This window comes from Rhea americana, unplaced genomic scaffold (assembly GCF_003343005.1).
Source record: "Rhea americana isolate MKP2758 unplaced genomic scaffold, rheAme1 scaffold_14, whole genome shotgun sequence".
NCBI classification, from domain to species: domain Eukaryota; kingdom Metazoa; phylum Chordata; class Aves; order Rheiformes; family Rheidae; genus Rhea; species Rhea americana.
In genome coordinates this window covers 4,872,960-4,899,140 of record NW_028185483.1, presented here as the reverse complement: position 1 = coordinate 4,899,140, position 26,181 = coordinate 4,872,960, and the positions used below count along the sequence as shown (strand labels likewise).

The 26,181-nt window shown below is 37.6% G+C and overlaps 1 protein-coding gene across 5 annotated transcripts; it reads right to left on the bottom strand.

The window, feature by feature from the left end:
* Nucleotides 1–364: 364 nt before the first annotated feature.
* Nucleotides 365–25,779, bottom strand: MFF (mitochondrial fission factor). Of its 5 annotated transcripts, none has more exons than XM_085298598.1 (10): nt 25,561–25,779; nt 23,209–23,268; nt 20,426–20,643; nt 19,344–19,516; nt 18,434–18,522; nt 13,806–13,880; nt 10,095–10,253; nt 4,363–4,425; nt 1,608–1,692; nt 365–1,214 (listed from the first exon to the last, which is right to left on the bottom strand). In XM_085298598.1, exons 3-10 carry the CDS (start codon nt 20,640–20,642, stop codon nt 1,083–1,085), a joined length of 993 nt encoding a protein of 330 aa, XP_085154724.1. In that variant the 5' UTR covers nt 20,643; nt 23,209–23,268; nt 25,561–25,779; the 3' UTR covers nt 365–1,082. The 5 variants fall into 5 exon arrangements, with proteins under 5 accessions (XP_085154724.1, XP_085154725.1, XP_085154726.1 ...); XM_085298599.1 differs by lacking the exon at nt 25,561–25,779 and adding an exon at nt 25,301–25,534; XM_085298600.1 differs by lacking the exon at nt 13,806–13,880 and having other exon boundaries at nt 25,561–25,777.
* Between the last annotated feature and the right edge of the window lie 402 nt (nt 25,780–26,181).

The window sequence follows — 26,181 nt, the reverse complement described above, 5'->3', positions numbered from 1 at the left end:
CGCTGCTGGCCCGCTCGGCCCGCCCCAGGCGCGCTCGCTCCGGCGGTAGGGCGCGGGCACGCAGGGAGGCGGCTGCAGCGGCGGCGGTACCACGGCCCAGCGCCCCCGGCGGCCGCGCCACGGCCCAGCGGCCCCCCAGGAAGGTGGCGGCTCGCGCAGCCGAGCTGCGGGCGGGTTACGCCGCCTCGGGGCCTCCCGTCCGCGCCGCCCCCGGGGGCGGCCGCGCTGGAGCAGGCTACGGGCTGCCTCTGGGCAGGAACAGATGTTCCTGGGGAGCTGCTCAGTCCTCCTTGCTACTTACTTCAGCAACTGTTGGCTTAGATAAACCGTCAAACAAAGTTTCTTAAAATAAGATTAAACAATGTTTAGTTTTGASAGTTTTATTAAATATGCTACAGTGGTAGTTTGTACTCCATAATCTTTCAATTACTCACAGACTGACTTGCTTACAAATGTATTTTGTAGAAAAACATCTGCAAAATTAAAGCTAAAATAAAAAAAAACATATTATACACCTCTGGACAATCTGCATGTTAGCAAAGAATACCTTTTATTATTTGACCTGAACATGTGCTTAAACAAGGAACATACTCATCAAACAGGACAAACTCCTTGAATATGGTACACCTCTGTAACTAATCTGTCTAAAAGAAAACAAGTGCAATAATGCTTAACTGCCTCTAACAACAGAACAATAAAAACCAATTTTTATTCTTTTTTAATCCTTCTTCCAAACCCATTCCATTTGTTCTCTTCCCACAACAAAACATTCAGTAATTATTTCTGCAGGTCACTGTCCTTACATTGCAAGAAGCAGATTTCATTTTTAAATCATCTGATCCATATTTACACTGAAGCATGCAAAGGGAGGATATTGCAAGTATCTGCAATGCAAATCTTAAATATAGTGTAACTGAATAACAAAGTGTCCCTTTAACAATGCAATTCTATTGCCTTTTTCTGCAGTGAAATTTCCAGTGTATGAATTATAAAACAGCATACAACTCAGAAACAGAAACAAAACCAAAGAATTTTGCAAAGTTCTTATATCTCCAATTATTAAATCCTTTGGAGAGCTGGGTCTAGCGCCGAAACCAAAGCCAGCTATTGAGTAACCAGAAAGCTACAGTAATCGAGTACATGATCATCTCTCTTTTAGCACGCTCTTTATTTTCTTCTTCCAGAAGTTGTAGACGGCGATTAAGTTTGATTATCTAAAAATAAATAAAGGYTTTTAGTGCTGTATTAGAAAGTGCCAGATTCTTTCAAAACTTCTGTAAAGGTAAACAGAATGMGCATTTTATACAGATGGATTTTAAATACTTGTTAATTTGACTTCCTACCTTCAATGACTAACCACCAGATTTTGCAGTCTCCAATAAACAGGAGCAGAAACAAAATCAGAATCTCCAGACTCCCAGATACAGAGTATGCGAAGGACAGGGTATGAGAAGGCAGTTCAGCAGCAGCAGCACAGAGAGGGTCCCTCACCACAGCTGTTCTGGCTTCCTTTGCAGCCATATCATTATACTGCAGCAGGCAACCTGCTCCACCATTTCATCTCTACAGCTTTTACTTCRTATTATTGACCACTCTGCTTTACATACCTGTCTTCTCAAGGAGGCAGCATCCACAGCTGTCATGTCATCTGGTGTTCCCTCAAGCGCAGTATCCAAATTGGAAAGACCATATCTATCAAATAYGAGAGACACAGCTTAGCTGTCTCATCCATACAGCAAAGATTAGCAAGTTACCGTATTTTATGATTGTTTCAGTAAGTTATTTTTTGGTGGAGATGGGGAGAAAAATATAAATTTTTCCATCTTTACGGAAYTGTATATTTCAATTCTAACAAAATAAAGCACAAACACATATGAAAAAAGTAAGTACTTGACTGCATCTGAGCCTATTGCTTTCCACATTTAAAAGACTGTTTCCAGTATTCCATTGATTCACGAAACATTAAAATCATCTGAGCTAAATATGCCAAAGTTGCAAAAAACCTGCAACAGATCTGAGAAAAAAAAAAAAAAAAATCAAATGAAGACTTGGAAAGAATTGTTTCTCATTCTTGGTAGCTACTTAAATATCTCAAGTGGATACCCACTGAGACTGATGATCTCAGGCACAATAATCTCAGTATTTTAGGCAAAGACTGAGACTCTTGCAATGAAGAATCTTAGTGCAGAGCCACCCCCTGCTGAACTTCACCTGCATTAGAAATAAGCTTGTTTGCAAAACACTTCTCAGTTTTCTTAATGAAGCAATTACTTTATACTTTAAGGCAAGAAAAGTTTCAGAGAAACCATTATTTCTAACTCCARTAAGAGTTATTTAACTAAATATGGCACATTAAGTTGGAAGATGGCAGATAGTTTACATGAAGTATATGCATTTTGATAAATCTAAATACTACCTCTTAAGCAGATTCTTTTCCAACAAAACAGRTAAAAGTTGTTCCTAATGCCATACCTATCACTGAGTTTCTCACTTACTATCTTTAAGTTTCAATTTCCAGTATTAATTTTCCTTTCTGACTGCACTCTCTTTTCTATTAGGATGTATGAACAATTGCTGCAAACAGCTTAGGCAACTGAGTAAAATACATGTCAAAGCTACCAAATTCAGAACAAAAGGCACCTGAAAAGAAAATATATCATTTAGTCAYACACCTACATTAATGGTCAACTTTGATATGTACTAATAAGGTTAACACTGAATATAGGTACAATTCCTTAAGCTTACAGAATGCACTTACATACTATTAATAGTTTTGCAATACAYGTTCCTTCACCGCTTTTAGGAAACTTCTACAGAACACCCTTAGCTCACGATTTTTTTTCTTAACATACGATTTCTCAAAAGCTTCCCTGTCCCATTGCTCATCAATATATTGCGCATTTTTTTTTTCTTCCTCTAAATGAGAATTGCATTAGTATGGACTTAGATAACAGTAATATCATTGAGAAATGCTGTATAAGAGATAGGAGATGAATTAGTTTTTGAACAGTGTTTTTTGGGGTTGGAGGGCAGAGAARGATAGGGAAACTCTCCAGGACAGGTAAGGGTAAGGGTAAAATGACTTTTAGTATAGGAATATTTGATCAGGAAATCATCTGTCAAAAGACAGCTCTTTTAAAAACATAATACAGGACAAGAAAACTTTTGATAATTCATTAGGCAATTAAAACAATTTCTCATTAAAGCCYTTTTTTTWTWTATATATAYACACTTAGGAAGGACTATACTTAAACAAGGAGACTAAACATGAATTTCACTGTAATTTATGCTGCTTACTACTTACARCTCTTTCAGCTAGGGCAATATTAACAGCGACTGAAACTAGTTCTAATTTCCTCAATGCTGTAAAGTTTGTATCACAAACTCAGCAGAGAAGTGATTTAAAAATAAACTTAAGTTCATACTAAAAGTATAATATATGYATGTTTTTAAATCTGAAGCTTTGCACAAAATTCATTTTTTTCTGACAAATCTGGGCAAAAAAAGTTTTTTTTTGCACAGATTCACTGGTATCTTTTTGAAAATTCAGGAGGTAAATGAGGAAAGATAAGAAGAAAAAAAGAAAATGACATTTCATATTTCAGAAAGGTGTCCAGAAATGTTGTGCRTTCACAATCTCAGAGACAGTTTAGAAAATGAATTTATAAGTTCTCTCTTCTCTCAGGTGGTCCTGAGTTGCTTTGCAGAACTCCAGTTTCCCTCCTCACACTGACGTATGAGAAAGACTTATCCAGACTGAAGAGAAGATAAATACAAAAAACTTAAATTCTTTCCTATAACAAGAMGACTTGATACTTTAACTGGGTAATGGCCACCTATTGCAAACCATTTGGGACACACACTATAGATACTGTGGAAAGCAAAGGTCTTCAGTTCCACTTAATGTTGTCAATCTACCAAGATAACGTCAGTGAAAATGTACCCAGCTACAACAACTAATCCTAGGCATGTTACCAAAAATACCTGCATTTTATGGATATGTTGTGATTATGAAAAGAATAAGGTGATGCAAGGCCAGATTCTTCTAGCAAGAGGAATATTGAGCTCAGCTACTACCAAGTGGGAAATACTACAAAGCATACTGCTAATGTGATTTAAAAACCTCCCCGACACATTATGTAGAAGAGTTCTGCAACATGTTCTCTCTCTTAGACAGGAGGTTTTTGCAGGGGTATTGGATGGGCAAAGAGAAAAGGCTGAAGTACCTCTAGAGTTAAGATGGACAATATGACATTGCRCGTTATGTTTAAAACAAAGGACTTCCAGAAACAGAGAAACTTAAGTCTGAATTTTAAAATCTAAACTAGTGTATCATGACTAACAAAAAAAAACACTCTTTACCTGGTGCTGTCATGATGAGGGTTAGAGGAAGTGGTAGCAGCTGACCCACCACGTAACACTGGCCTACAGCAGGTTTTTGTAGATAGAAAGCGCAAGACAGAAACATGAAACAGACAGAAGTAAAACACACAGAACAAGAGGAACAGCACAATATATCTCCTATTTATATTGTATAATATTTCAATACAATATAGTATCTGTCTAACGTAAATTGTACTTCCATACTTCTCTTATTAAAATCTAATCAAAGTGTATGCAGCTGTCATAACACATAGGCAAACTGTTGTTGGTATAGTGGTATAGCTTCATTTATGGAAGATGTGCTGTTGGAATAAAAGTTTGGAAGGAGGGTATTATCAACTTCACAACCAAGGAAAACTTCAAATAAAATAAAAAAAAAGCGCACCCCTCCCCAAACAAAACCCCACCCAACAACCACAAAACAAAAAATATCTACATATATTTATGAAAGCTGCCTTAATTATCTCCTCTTCTCCCACTAAGGAAAGGGGTGRTTTTAGTCTTTTCTTTGTTCATCTAAGTTAGATTAAATTCAGGAAATCTGAGCTAGTAGCCTAAAGACCTTATATAGTCACAAGAGAGAGGTAGAGCTCTCCAGGAAAAGTGACTAAAAGCTTAAAGTAGATAAGAATATCCCTTTAAAGTGTTGCTCTTTCAGTTTCTTTTCATTTCTTTTCATTCTCTCTGCCTAGAAAAAGAGAAAAGGTTAGAGCCTTCTAAATTGCTGCAACTATATAACATGCCTTAACTTAGCAGGAAGAAGCTATTGCATCCTGATTTTCTTATGACATAAGCATCAGCAATTACTTATGACAAGCCAGTACAATATAATTTCAGTACCTCGGGTAATGAGGCACTACTGTACCACACTAACGTTGTGTAATAAACTCTTCAAGGGCCTGAAATCTTTTCAATTGTTTTCATTTCTCCAGTGCCAGCATCAGGTATCTGTAGCCTGTGTTTAACCCAAACACACTACAGGCTCTAAAATAATAATAATAAAAAAATAAAATAAAGTAGAAGGAAGAGGAAAAAGAAAAAGAAGAGAGAATCCAGGCATTAAGACCAGGTATGGTCTTTAGACCAGATATGTGTAGAAGGCAGAGGCTTGGTATTGAGGTAGCTGGGAGAATACAGTGGTCTGGTTTGGAAGTGAACAATTACTGTGCAAAAAATATTACCACTAGTTCATTTAAAAGCATCAGGATCTAGGAGCCTCAGTATGTACTTGGCACAACACATACTGAGATCAGGTCCTGCTCTAACTAGCATTGAGGGCTCCAGTTACAGAAGATCTATATGCATCCACAAAATTAAAGAAGTCCCATTGTATACAACAATGTTTTTCTGGCTAACACACAATATAAGCCAGTAAGATTTTATTTTCCCAAATAAATAGAATATTCTTACCCAACAGAATAAACAAATATTCTTACCTAAGTGAGTGAAATCATGCAAAAAATTGTTAAAATTGAAACCCGCATTTTTTAAATGAGAAAATTAATTCATCTGGTCTAAAGTTTTGTCTGATAGATGCTAAAACTAAAGAGTTGCCAAAAAAAAAAAAAAAAATCTAGCAAGCAGCAGCTATGGAACAGATTGCAAAGCTCCTCCACAAACATAAGTCACTTGTAACTGGCAGACAGGCTAACATCAGCATGCCAATATCCAGCACGCATTTTCCATGCCATCTAACACAGAACAATAACAGTTCTTCTCATTACTCAAAATCCAAATATTTTCTAACACTAAAATCTTGGTATTTTGAGGCAAACTTAAGGTTTTGTAGCTGCTGTAGAAATAATCATCACTAATTTACACACTACCCTTCCCAAGAAAAGCCACATGCTTGGAGACAACTGAGGGCTACAGTATGGCAAGGGGAGCTAGGGCACTTGGGGTTCTATCCAAAACAGGCACTTAATCTAAAAATAAGCCTTTAATCCTACTTCCTAACACAGCCAAGTTCATTTAARAAGCTGCACATGATTTCAATCTTTGCAGTTCACATTTTTTCTTTTTCAGATGGACCCAAAAAAGCCTCCAGAATACTTCCCTGCCTCTCCCATCCTATCTACTTGTCTACTTGCTTGGTTTCAGGTATCATTAAAAAAAAAAAAAAAAAATTCCTTATAGCTCAATGATCGCACAGGTGAGACTGCCTTACCTCCCCCCCAATCAGCATCAAGTTTTTCTGTAAATATATAATACACTTTCAGTCAAGCTATTAAATACACGACCCTCAAAAAAAAAAAGTATTTTACGCCATCCTGTTACAGTTACCATCCTAAACATTAACACATGACCAGAAGAAGCCACAACTGAGGCAACATATACTCAAGCACTTAACTATTTTACTGCAGATACAGTGGCAGCCTACACCACGAAGGGWGAACACATTAACGTAATTTAACGGGAAAACAGACAACAATGAAATGGCCAAATGAACGTGGTTTGTCTTCCTGTTTAGGACAGAGCATGCAACAGAAATACCACAGTAAAGATGCAGCCAAACATATGGTCTGGGAGGAAAACAACAGGTATGGATAACCTAGGTGTCTGGGTCCAGCTGATGCTGTTTGCACGTACACGCACGATGGACTGCGGCCAGCGCATTCCCTTTCTCAGCAGGGGTAGCAGCTGCGTTGACCTCTCAGTCTACACTGAAATACCTCTAGAAATCCCGGAACAGGCAAAAGGACAGGCATTAGGACTACATGGAAGTGATCTGAYGGTGAACTGGCCAAAGCAGCTCAGTTTCTCAAGTAGGGAAAGGATTTGTGCATCAAAAAAAAAAAAAAAAAAAAAAAAAAACCACCACAGTGAAGGATAAAAACGCTCTCTCTGCTCTCTCAGCGTTTGTTGTGTGCGAGTACTTCTACAAAGCAGTTGGCTACTGTTTGTCCCGGGCTTCCTCACATCTGCAGACTGATCTCATTTGCCTTTGAGCCCACAGTACCCCGACCCAGAGCCACACGCAGTCCTATTCTGTGCTCTGATCTCACCCCCCATTTTATGTYTGCTTTGTTAACTTGCTCAATACAAAGAATCATCAGTTCCTGAAACATTATCAGATCAAGTGTTGTCTGACATCTGAGGAGGACAGTGGCTGTTTAGAAAGGGTTATCCTGAACAAAGGAAGTACTAAATTAGCTCCTACACTTTTCTCCTAAAAAAACCAAATTGCTTTGTTTTCTGAGAAGTTTTTGGTCTGAGTGGTGAAGCAGCCAGAAAAATAAAATGCAGGAAAAAAAGGCAGTTTCATATATGAATAAAGTTCAGATCAGCACTTTAGTTAAGACATCTCCTTAAATGCAACTTTTTTTTTTGCCTAGCCATTAAAAGATCAGCCTTTAAAAGACACTAGTTTTGACGCTGTGTTCATTCTACAGAACATGGAACAGAATACACTGACCAAGCGTCCTTGTCCAGCTGAAGGAAATGCAAGAGCAAACAGCGTAAACAGTGACCATTAAACTGTTGTTCATTTGAATAGCCCTACAATGCTAACGATGCTGACAAAACTAGAAGTAATTCRTTATTTGCAGCAATACAATCAGCACCTACCGTCAGTAGTTTTAGAAGATTGGAAAACTCTTTGATAAAAGAAAAGCAAGCCATGAAACAAGTTAAGGCTATTTCTAGTGAATAACACATAGTCAGAACGTGTTCATTTTAAAAGATCTCTTCTAGTAATAATGAAAAAAAACGTTAAAATAGATCAGGTTTACTTTGAAATAGAAAGCACATTACATAGAGCAAAAGAACACAGTGCAATTTGAAACAATTTAATATGAAGAATATTTTGCAACCATGCAAGTGAATCATCCAAATTTCACATTCCTATGCCAGTTGTAGAATTGCAGTGGGTATTACCCAGTCACAAAGAATACACTTTTACACTTYATTGATAATTTCAAGATTTTTGGCCAGATCTGTTCATAGGTGGATAGCAACAGTTTCCAGTTCCTTCTAGGAAACTTAGTAAAGCGTACTTCAAAAAAAAGTCAGAATGAATAATGCAGCTTTTGAGGTGTTCAGGATCCTGGAAATTATTTGGTAATTGTGAAATAAGTTTGAAGTGTATATACACACAMAGACTTGTATTTTCCAGAATCCAAGAAAACATGGGCAAGAACATGCCTATTGGAAATGAGGAATAAAACCTGTTCACTGCAGGCTGTGAAAAGGGTCAGAATTTTGGTCCACATTTTAACAGGGAACCYTGGCAAAATATGTCTTGTGAGTGCTATTAAGCACATACAGCAGAATTCCTCCTTGTCTGCAAGTCTTAACCTTGCAAAATTTGTAATTCCATCTAACTTTTTAGTACTGACATGAAAAGGTTATTACTATCCACCAAACTCTTGACAGCCACCAAAATCTTAACAGCTACAGCTTAGAATTTCAAGGATTCAGATGGGATTAAATACCCAACTCATAGGAACTGAGCATCTCATTTTATTTATTTATTAAGTTCAGGTTATGAGCATGAAGGTTAGCAAGCCTGGAGCTCTACGCAATTCAGAGATTTTAAAACAGGCAATTTTATACTGCTGTGGCAACACACACAGAGAGCTGGAGGATGTGCCAGTTTGAAAACTGGCCACAAACACACATACATGCACAATAAGATTGGTTTAATAGTGACATTTTGTTACCAAAACAACTAAAAAGTCATTTAACCTCCACACCACAAAACGAGTGCTGCTGGCATATTAGCAACCAGAGGCAGAGGGGGATTTGAAAGAATTTCCTGACACAGACAGGCAATACTGAAAGCAAAATAATTCTTCCCAATATCTCCAATTCAGTCTCTCACCAAGAACTAGAGACTAGCTGCATGCAATTCTTATCTGCATCTCTGTGTTAACGTACTATTGAAATGAAACATTGCTTTTGGTAAATTAGCGTTGCCRTTATTAGTCTTTATAAACGCTCCTAGAGTGTTAAACATAGCACACCTGCAACGCTTAGAAGTGCCAAAYCAAAACAGTCCAAGGATTCAGCAAGTGGGCAAAACTCCACTGAAGAGAATGGAAATATGTTGATCGCAGCAAAGCTTGTTTATCCATCAAAAGAGAGAGAGCACTGAACAGAGCAGCAACCAGCTTCTCAGTAGACACTTACTTCCTTTCCTATTTCCCAGTAAATATCCAGCAAAGCGATGGTCACTATCAGTCATGTAGCAACCACAGACAGTTAGGCCAGAATATAAACTGAAACAGTCCAAAAGTCTTGGCACATTTCCAAAAGGAGCATGAACTAAGTCTTGCTTAATATTCTACCCTATTTCTGTACACTTGCTTCAATAAATTATGACATTATCAACCCAATCTTATTGAATTGTGCCATTGCTCACCAACAGAAAGTGGCAGACAAGGCTAATAAATTTATAGGCTTAGGATCAAGCATTAACTGCAGAAAACACTGACAACTTGTGAATAGCAAACCCTTGCAGCCACAAACGAACACTTTCTATTTTGATTTTTATCTGGAAGGAAATAAAAACAACACTATATTTGATTGAAACCCAGGAGCACTGCGAAATGTGAATTTTGGACAATATAACTGCTTACGAATAGTGAAAGCAAAAGAAAGCAAAGCAAATAATTTCATCTCATTATTTAGTAAACAGAAACCACACTCCACTAAAAAGGAGGGAAAAAAAAAAGTAGCAAAAGCTGGCAGAATCAGTGACAGCCAATCACCTGCGATTTTCATCCAGCACATCCAAGACCTGCTGGTAAGCCCTACGAGTGGAAGACTGGATAAACGACAAAATGCCACGAGCAGAGTAAAGACTAGATCCATCTTCAGGTAACATATTGGGAGGACAGACACGAGCCTGTTGCAGTGATGGTGTCACACTGTTTACACAAGCATAGTAAATGGAGAGAGAAATACTGCAGTCAGATTTTAAATTGAAATAAGAATAAAAAAGCTTTTCAGATAGTCCCCATTCCAAGATTTTTGTTGTTCGCTTTTGGTTTTACCTCTCTCCCACCACTGTACAGTAACACTCCCAAATCCCAGCAATACAGGGATCGCGAACTCACTTGCATATACTCTTCAGAAACACACACATACCAAAATGCAAGGGTGAGTTTGGACCTGTTATACAGGCATTTATAGAGTCCTTGCCCACTAAGTCTGTGCTTGCTGAAGTCAGCAGTCAAGCCCTAACTGACATGAATGAAGTGTTTTACAAGCCTTGGCTTTTTTAAAAAAATCCTCCTCATGATTTCTTTTGAAAACACGTCTATTTCAATAAGGAAAATCTCACATAGTCTCTCTTCAACAGGCAAGGATGTTTTTCTTCACACTGACTAAAGATCAAGATAGTATTTTGTGTGTGAGTGAGGTTTAAAGGCAACTGCAAGAAATTCAAAAGCACAGAGTTATTGTAGTGACAACAAATTACATTTTTTTTTTACCACAACGCAAAAATAATATTTAAAAATACACAGAATAAAAATGCAAACACACCAATTTTTGTTTACAGGATTATACAAACCTCATCTGTATCAGACAGAAATGAACTCTGATAAATTGCCTTTGCTTTCTGATTTTTCTTCACATTCAACCTGACATTATCCACATTGGCTTTCACATATCAAGGTATTTTGTTTAAAAAAAGAAATATACAGAAATTTTAATTCAAGATGATTCTTTAAGTCGTTCTGTTAAGTCAGTTGTTAATATGTAATGGCAAAAGAAAGTGTGTGTCACTGTACACTTTAAAACTTGGGATAGCTTTTATATCAAGATCATCATCTACGATTCAACAAATTGTCTTCAATGATCTTGCTTCTTACACATGCTTTGCTCCAACAGGTTTTGGAGTTACAATACAAATCTTCTCACCTTTATTGGCATTTTAAAGAAATTACTATATTCCAGGAAAGCATTAGTAGCTAGGTGCTTGGAAGCTGGCTTGATATTCGGATAATCTCTGGCTCAGTCAGAACTCTAGCTGTCTAAATATTCTTAATTTGAATGGAGTTATTCTGCTACTGGCTGTCACCAAGATTACAAAACTGAGCAAGAGAAAAAAAGACCATTTAAAAGACTTCAAAGCATACAAGGATGTCACCTCACCCACAGAAGAGCGCAGCCATCCTGAGCTTCAGGAGAAGGGCAAAGACTGCAGCAGCTGGTGCTTGACAGATAAGGATCAATATTTATTAAAAGAAGTGTAAATATCTTTACATGTTTTAAGTTTGGATTCTCCTCCCCTATCCCCCACCAAAGTAAAAAAGGGGGAGGGGGGGAACAAACATACATATCTTTTGCTTCTTTACAGCTTCCGCTGTTCTCCAAGACTGAGAGAATCCATCTTCTTCCTACGTTTATGTTTAAAATGACTTCTATTTTGCAATCAATGGCAGTTTCACAGCCACGCTATTTTACTGCTGAATTGGATTAGAAATCCCAATATTCACAAGAAAATAATCTCAAGAAGCAAAGACAAGTAGGGAAATACTGGCACTCAAGTGAATTTATGAGACTTTCTCCTCTATGTGAATTTGCTGGCTTGAGGGAAACAAAGAAAGAGCTGAAGGCATAGCTTGAGGGAAGAGCTGAAGGCCTGAAAGCATAATATATTTTATATTAAAACTGTTTTCTGTTATTCTAATGGAAAACATGACCCCAGAAGCTTACAGAATAAGCTGAGTGACATCTTTAAAAAATACACAGAGAATTTAGACATATTACATACTAGAGGATGTTACAGAACTCCTACCCTCCAGAACGCTATTCCTAGAAATACCACGTAATGTTACATGCATACAAAGGCTTCTGTGGACACTACCTGTTGAACTAAAACTGCACAAATCTCTTGACGCAGTCGCATCATTCACCTGTACTGAATTAGGGGAAGTTTTACAACACAGGAGGAGAGGGGAAAAAAAAAAAAGGCAAATTTCAGAATCAGATAATTTTTAAACCTGTGCTCTGGTCATTGGACTGCTGTTTGCTCAATACTTTATAGGTAGCTTGTAAAAGGAGACAGTTTCAAGAGATTAATTCTTCTCATAGGTAAGAATTATGTAATCTCATTAAATATTTAATTTAGCAGATTACTTATATCTATTTTCTCCTAGATATGAGCTGAAATTATTCAGTTTTCCATAAAGGCCACTGCTAACTTAGTATCCTTCTAAATTGCATAGCAAGAGAGATAGCTCTCTTTTTCATTCTGTCTGAAAATGAAAATTACTACATAAGAGGCTCAAATTTTAGGATTAAGGAGTATGGGGAGAAACAAAATAAAAAGTCAAATTCCTTTTCTATTCTTTCCCAGGATTCAAAAATATTTACTTGTAAACTTGTGGTAGTCCTTTGGACTACTGCAGAGACTATGGAGAAGCAATATTACTAAGCAAACATAGAAAATACAAATCTGCCAAGATGTTATAAGAAAAATTCTAACATTTACGTGAATATTTATCATTCGACATTGTAGCTACACCCATCTCTCCATCTGCAGTTAAATGCTCTTAGCCCTCAATATAATTTTGTTCCAGATATCTGAAAATGATTCTACGTACAGCTCCAGCTAATTATTATTGTAGCATTCTCTTGTTAGATGGAAGCACCAGTAAGGCACATGAATTTGGAACCAAAACAGACAACGAGAAATTACAGAAGTAACTACAGAGGAGCTTAACAGTATTCTACTGTATGTAAGGTTTCTAGCTTAGCAAGAATCTCCCAAAAGCCTGTTGAAAACATTTATGATGTATTCAGGGCAATGGATTTCAGATATCTCTCTGACTCATAGTTCCAGAAATATCAAATAATCTGTAAACAGTTTTAACTAAACAATCATATGGGTAGATTGTGTTCTCATTAACGATATGCACACCAYCACCTTTTCCCCCACAACTTGCCTGAAGAACAGCATTTCTCAAACCATGAAACTAAACTCTAGGGAGATGTGAATTTTTCTACGAGAAAGGCAGAAGAGAGCAGAAAATTAAATACTCTTCATTCAGTCTTGGTGGTTTGTTTATTCTTTTTCAGAAACCAAATCCTTGCATTCAAGCATTGGCTGACAGCCAATTAAAAAGCTTTGTTCCTCCAGCTAATCAAAAGCAGCAAAAGAATGAAGAATCAAACAAAATAATGATATTTTGAAATTAATCTCTTTATTTACAGATTGATTATTAGTTGAAGCTCTCCTTTCCTTCTGCCTCCAGGTATTTTTCCCTGTGCATCTGACACAGGGAAAGGACACGGCAAAGTTTGAGAAACCCTGCAGCAAAATTAGAAACCAGGCATTCAGTGCAGCAAAGGCTGTTTAAAGTCTGATGTTCTAAACTACTGATACTTAGGCAGAAAATTAGTAAGTATTGCAGAGAGCTATATAATTAAACACACTTGATTTTCATATACCAGGTAATATTTAGGCTTACGTGCAATCCTTAGTTGAAAGAGGTGACTGGAACCGTGGCATTTTATTTCTTGGGACAGTATCTGATCTGTTCAACCTTGAATAATAATTGTAATCTCTTAAGTAAGCATCCTTATAAATAGAGGGGATGTAACTTAGAGAGCTGTCATTATTGCTACACTGATAGATAGCTACTTTATAAGCAGATGCCTACTTGTTAGCCTCCATTTTTTTTAAAAAGCATTTGAGAACTACTGTATTTAATGAAGCCCAACTCCCAACAAATTCTCAGAGCAGTCAGTGCATGAACTGTATGAGAATAGGAGAAAAACATCAAAAAATTAACAACTATCTGTATCACTTGGAGAACACAGTAATAAGTAGCAAAGCCAACTCCTTTGCTTCAGTCTGACAAGCTTTTTCAGAAAGTTTAATTGTGTCACTTTTGTAGGTTAGGCACTGAAATTTTACACAGCACATCTGAACATTTTGTCTGAGGAGGATAACAGTGTCCCAGACTAAACTTGATTATGCTCCTGTTTAAGAAGCAAAAGATTTGAATGACAGTGCTCTATAAGCATTTTCAATGGAGCTCTTACCAAGGCATCTGAGTAGACTAGCATGTCTATTAGTAAGACTAGACATAGTTGAATCAAGAAGGTTAAAAAACCACAAATATTAAGTAGTAAGGTGTTTCCTTTGACAGGAATTAAATATTTGAAGTAACTTGCAATTAGCTGTAAAACCTGGACTATTTTCCCCCCATTTGTGAAGATGTGAGCCAAACTCGCACAAACACAGGAATAAAAAGCTGACTTTTGTCAAGTTAGTAGCATACCATAGCACTTGTTACTGTAGAAGCAAAATACTTCAAACATTATGAGAGCTTAAAAGACAAGCCAGTTTTGATAAAGCAGTAACACTTCATTATGATGATTAGAACTAAGACGATCTTTTCAGCCAACAACACTGGAAATAAAAACTTCAGAAGCAGCTAGTTTCTTGTATTTTTGCATCACAGTGAAAAAAAAGTTATTTCTAGAGGATAAGGAAAAAAATTTAAGTGATATAACTGAAATATAACAGGTATAGAATTAAATCTTCTGTAAAGGATACAKTCATAGTAGAATTTACCTATTTAAATGGCCTAATTTATCAACAAGGGAATTAAACTTAGAAGAAATCTATCACATTGACCATGCACCCCTAACAGACATAATAGTCTATCAGCTAGGTGATAACCAAAACCATTTGAGGTAGCATAATTTACACCAAATTGGTGTTTGCTTGTATTACAATTTTGAATGATGGAATAACACTTTCACATASGTATCTTTTCTGAGGTGGATACTACAGTGAAAACAGAATGCCACGTTACGAATTTTGTTTGTACAATTGCAACTTATAACTTTATTCAGATGGTGCTTGCAATTTTTGCAGTTTACAGTGTATTTTCTGTGGGCTTAAATTGTGAAGAAATGAGAACAAAGTGATACCTTTTTGCCAAATACTAAAGACTTGTTAGGCTCACACAAATGCAGGAAAGCCAAATTCCACCTTGAACATAACAATTTCATACGATAAATTCACAGAACACTCACTCTTCTGAGAGTTAGCCAGGTTCAGTCACATTCTCTACCTGCAGGCTGACAAAACCTGGATGAGGGAGAAACGTCAGACTCGGCATCACTAAAAAGCCATGGAATGTTCAAAATGATTGGGTTTTTTTGCTTGCTTGTTTTTTTTTTTTTTTTTTTTTTTTTTTAATGGTAGTAAATCAAAAAGAGAAGCAAAGATGACAGAAAAAGCAGCAACTTATAGGAACCTCAGGGATTTCAAAGCAGGTGATCTACACAAGAGGCACAGTATAACTTCTCATAATAAAACAAGTACTTGAGTGGGCAAGGGACATTAAGGGAAATTCTATTAAAATATGTGCAGGTGAGCAAGTGTGGAACACTAGACTGAAGGATAGGTTCTTCCACATTGCCAGTAGAGTGCAGCTACAGCAGGCTCAGCATTAGCAAGTTGTTCGTGTTTATACAAACAAAACAGAAGCAAGTCTAAATCAATCTCATAACAGAAATCTGTTTTCAGAATATGTAGCATATCAAGCAAATTCTTTGCAGACATCTGAATCAACATCTTTACTAAACCAAAGATAGTAATAAGGACCAACTTCAGGGACAGACTCTGTCTGTGAAGTCATTGAGAATATTCGCATGCTTACAGCATTAACATCAAAGAATTGCCAGCTGGGAAAGGACTGGACATCCTTAACAGTATTTCCTATCTCTCCTTCTGAAAAGGAGACCACAACTGCAACACTGGAAACCACAAGAAACAAGGCATGGATACTGCCTTATTCACATACCCTTATGGGATCATTACAATAACRTTTCTGATGTTATCTACTTGATAYAGACATTCACATGCATCAACAATGGCTGTGATAGATATTTGCATTTGTGCTTGAAAGAAGCTAACTATTAAGTCTGTTTTCCCAAATTATTCATCAATCTAAAATTTATACTATTTTCCTAAAATACACTGATAATGAAAACTGACCAGCACTTGATGTTTCATTTGACAGACGTTATGCAAGTATTTGCATGGGCACTGTGAGAATAAAAAAATATAAAAAAGATCCAGATGCGGCAGTTGTCCGAGTTTCTGTATATGACAAACAGAATCATGCAYACTACCAGTTACACACTCCAGTGATCACATCCTTTTTAAATTTAAAGGGTTCACAGTTCTTATTGTATTGCTAAGCCTCTTTAATCTACTTGCAGTCCTTCAAGCAATTGTGATAGCAAATACTACATAGTTTTAAACCACTAAATCTACATATAGCTACAGGGTCACAGCAAAGGACAGATGAGTTTTTAGGATTCAAGAAATCCAAATATATGTAAGAAATACCTCACAGCTAGATAAATCCAGTCAGGGCTTATTTTACCAATTTATCTCATAGTCAGCTAGGCAAATACAGCCCATGACTTTCAGAAAAGTACACAAACCTGGGGAGCAAGCTCATAGCGATTTCAAGAAACTACAAGAATTCATACCTTATCTCTTTTTCCTGCAAGTGCAATAATGTATCAAAGACTGATGTTACCAGCTCTGCTTTGCCACAGCAGTTGCCAGCCAGCTTCCATCACGGGGAGACCATCTATTCCAGCATGCATCAAGTGTAGACTATCAAACAGGCATCTGAAGGCCACTCCTGCGGTGCATTTCTACTACRTCTGGTCCAACATACTCTAATTGGATAACCAGTGCCAAACAGACCTTGTGCACTTAATAGGTGGCTAGAACATTTACACACCAAACTGATCAGGGGCTTATAAATGGGAATCTGTTTTGGCCAACTCAGGGAATCTATATGACCCAGTAGGCTTCAGTACCTAGAGATGTGCAATCTATTGGCTCGTATGAACCAAACGAGCAACAGATAAGATGATGTTATACAAGAACATGTTCATGAAGATTTGGAGGAAGGAAAGGAGAATTATAACATCTATCTGAAATGTACATCAGAGTGGTATTAATTTCATCCATTTTAGATGTAAACTAATTCACATGTGGACCACATGTATGTGATATATGCAGACCCTCCTAGTGCTCTTACAGTAAAGAGAAGAAACCAGACATTTCTAGGACATAATTCACTTGATCTATTTTAGACTAAAAATAGATAGATCCTAAGTAGGTCAGACAAAATGCACTAATTTTCTCCTATTTTTTGAAAATGGAGTTTAGAAATGATTAGCTCAATATGGATGTTTGTGTTATAAGTGGACAGATAAATCCCATTCTTAGGTCTTATATATTTTAATTGAAGAAAGTATTATGTGATTTCTTTACGGTAACTGTGTTAGGAATCGTTCTGATCAATAGGTGTATGAAGTTGTATATTGCAAAAACAGTTATTGCCAGGTGGAAGTTGTTATCACTGAGAATAATATATGTTTAACCAAAGATTATCATACATAATCAGAATATACAGATATGCATGTCTCCAGAAAGCACCATTAGAACTGCTACCTCAGATGGTATCAATAGATGAAGTTTCTGATTCTAAATGGTACCTATCATTTTGGTCTCAAAAGATGAAGATATATCAACAGATTTCAATACATTAAGTATATAGACACAAAAAATGACTTATTGCAGTATTTGAGACAAACACATTTCTGTTATTTTATAAAATGTTTTCTTTCATAGGCAACAGTCAGAAATATGAATGTTTAATCCACAAAGAACTCAACTTCTTTTAGCAAATAATCTGAAAACTCAGGAAAAATATTGTATCAGGTAAGAAACTGAAAATCTTTCGTATTCAGAGGCTGACAGATACATGAAAAAGCAATTAATCTACAGTAACAGTTTACAGTAACTGGTGAAAACATTAAATCGACAATTCCCCCCCGTCAAACACTCCCGCCCATCCACTGTATGGGAACTACTTCACGAATGAATCACCTGAAGTGTAAAAATTAAGAAAAATGCTAGCCTTACAACATTTARAACTACGTACTTGCCACAACACACAAAACATTAGTTGGAAAAGCAATTATGAGGCGATAGGGAATAAATAGGTAACAAAGGTATAGTCGTGTCACTGCACTCCATCTCTCTACTCACATGGAATCATTTCGGGCCAGCTGGCCGTTCTGCCGAGCAGCATTTTCACTCATAGAGCGTTCTCTCTTCAGTCTTCCCACTGAGCGGACCTATGTAAAGGGGGAAAATGAAGGAGATAAAAAGGCAGGGAATTCCAGAAGAGTCTTAAGAATTTAGCACTGAAGATTTATAAGCTTGCTTGGCTCTCAGATACAAATGCATATTTTCATGGGTTTCACAGTGATTAAGAAAATCTGATGACAGGATCTGGTATTTGTTTAAAAAAAAAAAAAGAGAGAGCTTCAAATCAAAATGTAAAAATAAACAGAATTTTCAGTGTGTAAGAAAACAATCCATTATGCTTTATATATATTTCTACTGTGCTTTATGAGTCTACAGAATATGCAACTTCATAAATATTTTTTCAGTTTATAAAACGTCAATCACATTATCTATCTGGATGCCAATGTCATACCATTCTCTGAAGTAGGTATTCAGAGTTTTGTTAAAAGAAAACTCACTATTTCTATGTGCTGTTATATCATATGGCAATGAGTTCCAGAGGTTAACTACACGTGTCAAAAGAAACTCGCTGCTTTCCTGCTTTCTGATAACCTGCAAATTAAAAGAAACTTGCAATTTTCTCTGTAGTCAAAAGGAATTTTTTTGTTAAAATATTCTGAGCAGTTCAAAGTATGATGACTTTATTTTTGTAGGTACTGTGTAAGCGTAGTGAGTATGTCAGCTCCTAACCACCTGTCTGTTAAAAGTCATAATTAGAAATACTGCACTGCTTATAAAAATATTTTTATATCTTCCCAACTTATGTTGTTATCAAGTAGACCTAAACCACAGTGGAGATACCACTGGTCATTTCGCTTTTCTTTAATGGATCATTCTCAACTAGAGAAAAAGCAAAACAAATACTAGCCTCTTCATTTTGAGGTGTCTGCTGTGGAGGTCTTTCCAGGTCCAAAAAATCTAGTGGTCGATCACTAAGAGAAATAACACGGGGAGGAGTTTTCAATGCCAGTGGTTTGAATGGAGTAGACTGAAGAAGGTCAAGGTCTGGTGGTCTGGAAAATGGAATGTCTTCACTGTTACCTGCAAATACATCAGATGCCAATAGAAAACAAGCTGGTTTGTGGTCTGGTGGCTAATGTCAAAGTTCAAAAAGACCAAGTGACATCTCATCTGTCACTTTCTCTGACTATGCCAGTTAATTAGGAATTCCCCTCTCTCACATAGTGTGTATGTTTAAAACTGTGTCTAATGCTCTTACAAAGACCACATTAATTCACTCTTACTTGAGCAGTATCTCTGAGAAAAATAATCCTGAATAATCCTGAGCACCTGTTATTACAAGCTAGGGCAATTTTTATCTCAGGATCTATAAAAGCTCTATTTGTTTAGAGAGAAAGTCACTGGTGAGTTTGAAAATTTCCCTCCTTCAAAGTATACAATGTACACATATCACAAGTTTTGCAAACTGGAAGACCTTCAGCAGTTCCGGATCTCTCAATGTAAAGCCCACAACCATACATACTAAAGGATTATCAGAGTMCACCCAATAATAGACAGATCCTAAACATAATTAGCATTCTGATTACAATCAGATGAACAGCAGCAAGTGGCTAGGATACAGTACATTCCCAAAGCTTGTTGCAGTTGCCTTAGCCTATAGTTTACTAAGAAAATCAGTTGTAAATCAATTAAACATTAAATAATTATTGCTCACAATCCAGAAGTGGTTTAGTAAAATGAAAATTCAGTAACTAAACTTTCTGTTCATAATTTACTCATTAACTGTCTCCACTACAAGTTACCCCAAAGGTATTCAAGAAGTATTTTCAGAAGTTTCACAGGTCAAAGTTGATCAACAATTTCCATTTGAAAACTGGGAAACATTTTACAGATTTTTTTTTAAAAAAATGCATTGATATGTATTTTTGTGCTTGTAGACATTTCAAGAAATGATTTAAGTTTTTTTCTTCTGTTGAGATGCAAACATACCTGCCACTACAATCCGCTCCGGAACCTGCATAGTTACACTGGCATTTGGAAATCCTTCTTGGATGCCCTTCTCAAGGTCAGCATTTGGAGGAGCTACTTTGAGTTTCTCTGGGACCCTCATGCGCTGACTGATTCCTTCAGTGTATTCCATTTCATACTGAAGGCGATTAATTTCTGCCATCTCAGCAGCTGGAGATGGAAATGCAGCCCCACTCATTCTGGCAAAAGAAAACCAAAAGCTATAACGGCAATACATAAAACTAACAGCAAGCACCCAGAGGAAATTCATTCTTCAGATTACTAGGCAAGTGTTAGATGATCTTAACTGAGCAAACTTATTTAGGGGAAAAAAAGCTATATGGTAATATTCATAGAAAATCCAATCACAAGAGGCTGAGKGTACAGGGCAATGGCAGAAAAATAGAACGATGTTTTATCCAACATTCAAAACTGCACTGACAGTCCTCAAACTTAACAGTGACAAAAAAAATCCCTAAAAATTCGGCATGCAATATACTGCCCCTGCACTGGCTGGCAGTGAAAGAAAAACATTGGCAAGATCGATAAGGAATCTTTTGGGCATTGGTGAGAAGTCAGAAACATTAATTGGTATTTACACAGATCCACTGTACCAAAATTTGAGAAAATGGATAAAGCCTACTAAACTACATGCTGAGGTGGAAAAACAAAAGAAAGGACCAGGCCTGTGCAACAGCCTTCTGTTTGCTATTAGTCAAACAGATCTCACTCACTGAGTCTTACCAGTACAAAGCTTCCTATCAACCACTCGTCAAATCAGCCTGAACACYTAACATTCATAAAGCATTCCTAACTAAAAGCAATCCTGTAAACTCTTCCCTTTTGAATTTTCCTGTAAATGAAAATCTTGCTTTTGCAGAACAGATACCAGATGGGCAGAGAAAGAATAAGAGCTTGCCTAAGCTTAAAGGTGTTTGCTGATATTTTTACTTATGTATGTGTTTTCCTAGAAAGGGAAGGGAATTTTCTAGGAAGCAATGTGATAAACTTCCTAAGAACTTAYTATCTGAGAAACTTATTATCTGAGCAATGAATAGGTGGGGAGTCAAATCAAAGGCTCAGACAGAGAGAATCATTTTTYGGAAGGCTTATGGTTAAGGTTGAAAGAAAAAAGAAATCTAGAGTTGTACTTGGAGAGGGACTAAAAAGGAGCTGCTAATGGAAACTGGGTGCTGCAAAGGGAACTCATCAATGAGAAATTTTTCACACAGGCAACRGCCAGGTAGTTGTGTCAAAGGCTTGCACTGAGATTACAGCCAGGCTTCAGGTTGAGAGCCTAAAACTGCGGTTAGGGTGGAGCAGGAAAGGGACTGCCAAAGGGAAGCGTGTGCTATGCGCAAACTAGGCACATGGACAGTGGCYGGGGGCCGTAGCAAAGGCTCATCCTGAGGTTACAGCTCTTTTTTGAGTTAAAGTTGAGAGAAATGCAGTCCAAGTGGGGCTGAAAAGGGGCTGCTAAATGGAAATGTGAGCTGCAAAGAAAACAGCTGTGAGAAACCTTTTACTAGGCTGAGGGCCAGTCAGTATCTGACTTAGGTTATCAATAGAGTTGGGGTTCTTGGGTTAAGAGAAATCCCAAAGCTGCAGTTGGGATGGAGAAGGAAACAGGCTACAAAGGGAACTGGGTTATGAGAAGCTTAGTATCTGGGCATTTCCTGGGGAGCCGTATTGAAGGCTCAGACCGAGATTAAAAGTTAAAAAAGGGGTAGGGATGAGAGAAAGACATTCCACAGCAGCACTTGGAATGCAGCTGGAAAGAAGCTGCCAAAAAGGAGTGGAAGCTGCTAAGAAAACTGGACTATGAAAAGCCTTTTACACGAGCAACAACTGTTGGCCCTTGTTGATGGTTCAGTCTGAGCTTATGGTTAGGATTAGGGTTCAAGTTAAGAGAAAGAAGTCCTGGAGCTACAGAGAGTGCAGCTGCCAAAGGGAAGTGCGGGCTGCAAAGAMGACAAGGCTGTAAGATGCTTTTTTCCCTGGGCAATGGCTGGAGGCTTTGACTGACAACTTTTTTTTGGCGGTGGTAGGAAGGCAGTAGGATCGCTGTTCAGAAAAGAAGCCTAGAGCTGCAGTTGTTGTAGGGCTGAAAATAGACTGCTAAAGCTAACCATAGGCTACAGTGGGAGCTGAGCTATGAGAATATTTTTCTGTTCAACAGCTGGTGGTTCTTCTTGATGGCTCATACTGAGATTGTGGTAAGGGTTTGGGTTAAGAGAAAGAAATCCTGGTATTGCATTTAGAGTGGGGCTGCAAAGGGAACTCAGCTGTGAGAAACCTTCCACCTAGGCAATGGCTGTGAAGTCTTGTCAACATTATATTTATACGTGTATATACATACACCCATATATAGTTATCCTTGCGAATCCACTGACAGAAAACATAGCTTACGCTAGCAAGAACTCTTTTAGTCATAGTGTTTGAAGTAGTTCCCTAAACACAGTAATCTATCCTGGCAAAAGGGTATTTTTTGCCACTATAATGGCAGCTACATTCTTTCACTATTTTTGGCAGCAAGGCTGTCTGTTGCTGTGCAAGTGCTTTAGTATGCTGAACATACAGAACAGTGCCAACAAAATGTTTCAGCACAGACCATCTGTGGCAGATTGCACAAACCACAAGTCATTCTGCCCACCACGCAACACAAGGCCATGCAGGACACCTCCAGTCTGGAAATCCACATCATTTCAGCAGCATGCCACCATGCTCAACGAACATTACCTGCTCTTCAGTACATATACACATACCCTAGATTCCTCCCTCACTGCTTCACCAGAGAACGTCTGCCCTGAAACAGTTGGATCCACCTAAGGAGAAGAGAAAGAGGAAAGAAAAGAAAAAAAAAAATCATCCTCTGTGACATCTATGCTAAGGCTGCAGTCACGATACACTGGGAATATTYTGACTGTTTTTAAACAGTATGATTGCACTGTTTCCTACTGAATCAAACCAAGCCAACCCTCTGGGGAATAAAAAAGGAACTGAGTACTAGCAATACCTTACAGTTTCCCAGATTCTAAGTACAGAGAGTGTTTCTGAAGTCTCTTAAAAATCACAAGACATTGGAACACCATTATCTATTTTGCACATTCTACTTGCAAACAGAGCAGCCAGTCGACCCTTGATTTGTTGGCATAATTATAATCAGACTAAGTTATTGATATGCTTGACAACATCACACAGAAGCCACACTTCCTGCCTTTAATAATCAAATCTGATCATTAAACTACCAGCAATCTTGACACATCAGAAAAAAGGCACACATAAAGATTTAGATYGTATGTAATTATATTAAATGAACACATTCAGGATATATGAGATATATCCACCCAGGGATCCTCAGTGCTATCTTTAGAACTTCTCTATCACTGCAGCTCAAAGGAAAGAGCCTCATTCATCTGAGAGCCTCACTCACTCCAGCACACAAGGAGAGCTGGGGGTAGGGACAAGGCAAGGAGGTCTCTGTTCTACATAAACTTTAAACAATCTATAAAGAAAACACCCAAAATGATGCACAGGTTTAATTCATCTGTATTAATTCTTAGTGCTTGCATTTCTCCAGTGAAAGAAACCATCAGGATCTGTACAATTAGAAATAAACACTTCAAAATACTTTTATGTTGTTTACAGAAGCTGAGAGGTGCTTGAGCATCTGTTTCTCCAAAATGCTTAGATTTCACTTTTTCTTCCCCTTCTTTTTTAAACCCCCATCCTTTAGCACTGCAAGGCAGAATCACCCCTCTTGTGAGGCAAAGGTTATACCAGCCAGTGACATGAACGAAGTACAGCATTTTCCGACATGTCCGTATCTCAGAAGGTGCTTTCCATTCCAAAACAGAGTCTACAATCAGTAAAATATTTTGAGGTATATAGGAGTATAATTCATAATGTCAATAAGAAGATTGAGTTTTAAGAATTTAAAACATCAAGCACATCTATTGGCAGCATGCGACTATGAAATAGTCACCACTCATAAGACTTGACTAAATATGTTTCACTGCTTGTTCATTTTCTCATTTTGAAATATCTCTACAGCTCTGTTTTCTGCAGTCAAGTGTCACTACAATGCAGCACTGTTTACTTTACACCACAGCCTCCCTAAAGTTTGGCATTGCCCCTGTACATAAGACAACACTACAACATTACAGCTGCTTTCTGGCTGTAAGACAAACTGAAAACAAAACAAAACAAAAAAACAAAACAAAAAAAAAACAACAAAAAAACCACCCATAAGAACAGTCACTTTATAAGTTATTTATAAACTAAATATCTTAGTGTGGGTCTAGCTGCACTTGCCAAGCATCAATAGATACAATATCTCAGTATCCTTCTATCTTGCCTACTTGGCATTCAGAATTATAGTTTCTAGCAAATTGATTTTAACTCTTTTTTTAAAAAAAAAGAAGAGCAAAACAAAAAGCACTGAATTTCAGCAAAAGAAAATTTAAAATATTAAGCAGTGCTTGTTAACAAAAAGCCCAACTAGTTAAAGTGAACAGAATTCAAAGTCACATTGTTTTCTGTAATATCCTTATTAGGCAAACTATATTTACAGAAGACATTAATAATAAATCAGAGAGGAAAGAAGATTTTAAAATTGATATTTATGGAATTAAGTAGTTCTAAAGAGACATATGAACAACAAAAAAAATCTGAGAGTGATGACACAACACAAACACAAATACAAGAGATATAAAGGACAGAGCAGCTGGAGCACAGACAAGTGTCAGAGGCTTACAAAAAGGAAGTACAAAAAAATCCAAGGGAGGATTAGTTATATGGAAAAGTTATATGAGGTGAGTTACATGCAACCAAAGAGCCACATGGGTAGCTCCTTGCCTCTCTCTCCTGAACAGGAACTGTACCAGGACAGCTGGGGATGAAGCAACACACGTGGATCTGAAGGATGACTTTCTGCCAGCATTCTGGCAGTAAGCGAGCACTGGCTGCGTCTGTGTCGCAGTCAGGAACGTTACCACCTCACAGCGTTGATGCCCAAGTTAATCCGAGATGTACGAAGATGGGTACCGATAGTGCCACAGCACTGAGGTCCGAGCAGGTCGTACTGCCTGCACTGAGCTAACAGCTGCTGCTACTACCTTGTTATCTGCTCCCGGTTCAGCCGCTTCAAAGGTAGCTTGTTCAAGGGTGTGTAAGCTACAAAGGGCTCCTTGGGCTGGTGTCTAGAGACAGCGATTGACAYGGGAAGGAAAAAGATGAGGACTTTAAACGAGCCTACGGAAAGGCATTATGGGACTCAAAAGACTTTTTCCTAAAACCATCTGGACATCACAAAAGCATCCAGGATCACAAACTGATGKTTTTTTTTTAAAAACAAACAAAAAACCCCCAAACCCTCCCACACCCGTTAATGGAACCATTTGAGGGAAAGAAGAACTAGGTTTAGACTAAATAATGAAAMATGTTCAGCATAGTACAGCTGCATACATGAAGCTATTAAAATACATTACCTTAGCACAAGGACTGCACATATCAAAACAAACAAACAAATCTACTATATAAACAATCATAAATCATAAAACTTCTAAGATTGCAAAGCATAGAAGAAACACGGAAAAAACAGGTGAACAGTCCCTCTGATGCTCTCAAGTCTACCAGAAACTCCAGCTGGRCGCATTAACGCAAAACACCTTTTGCTTAACAGAAAAATACAGGAAACGGTGCGGGACAAAACGGCGCGGCCCGACGACCCCCCCCCC

Coding starts and splice junctions, on each gene's coding strand:
- MFF (XM_085298598.1), bottom strand. CDS start 20,642: ATGAGTGGGGCTGCATTTCCATCTCCAGCTGCTGAGATGGCAGAAATT. Junction 19,517..20,425: donor GGAGCGGATTGTAGTGGCAG/GTATGTTTGCAT, acceptor ATGTATTTGCAG/GTAACAGTGAAGACATTCCA. Junction 13,881..18,433: donor CTGGCCCGAAATGATTCCAT/GTGAGTAGAGAG, acceptor TTATTATTCAAG/GTTGAACAGATCAGATACTG.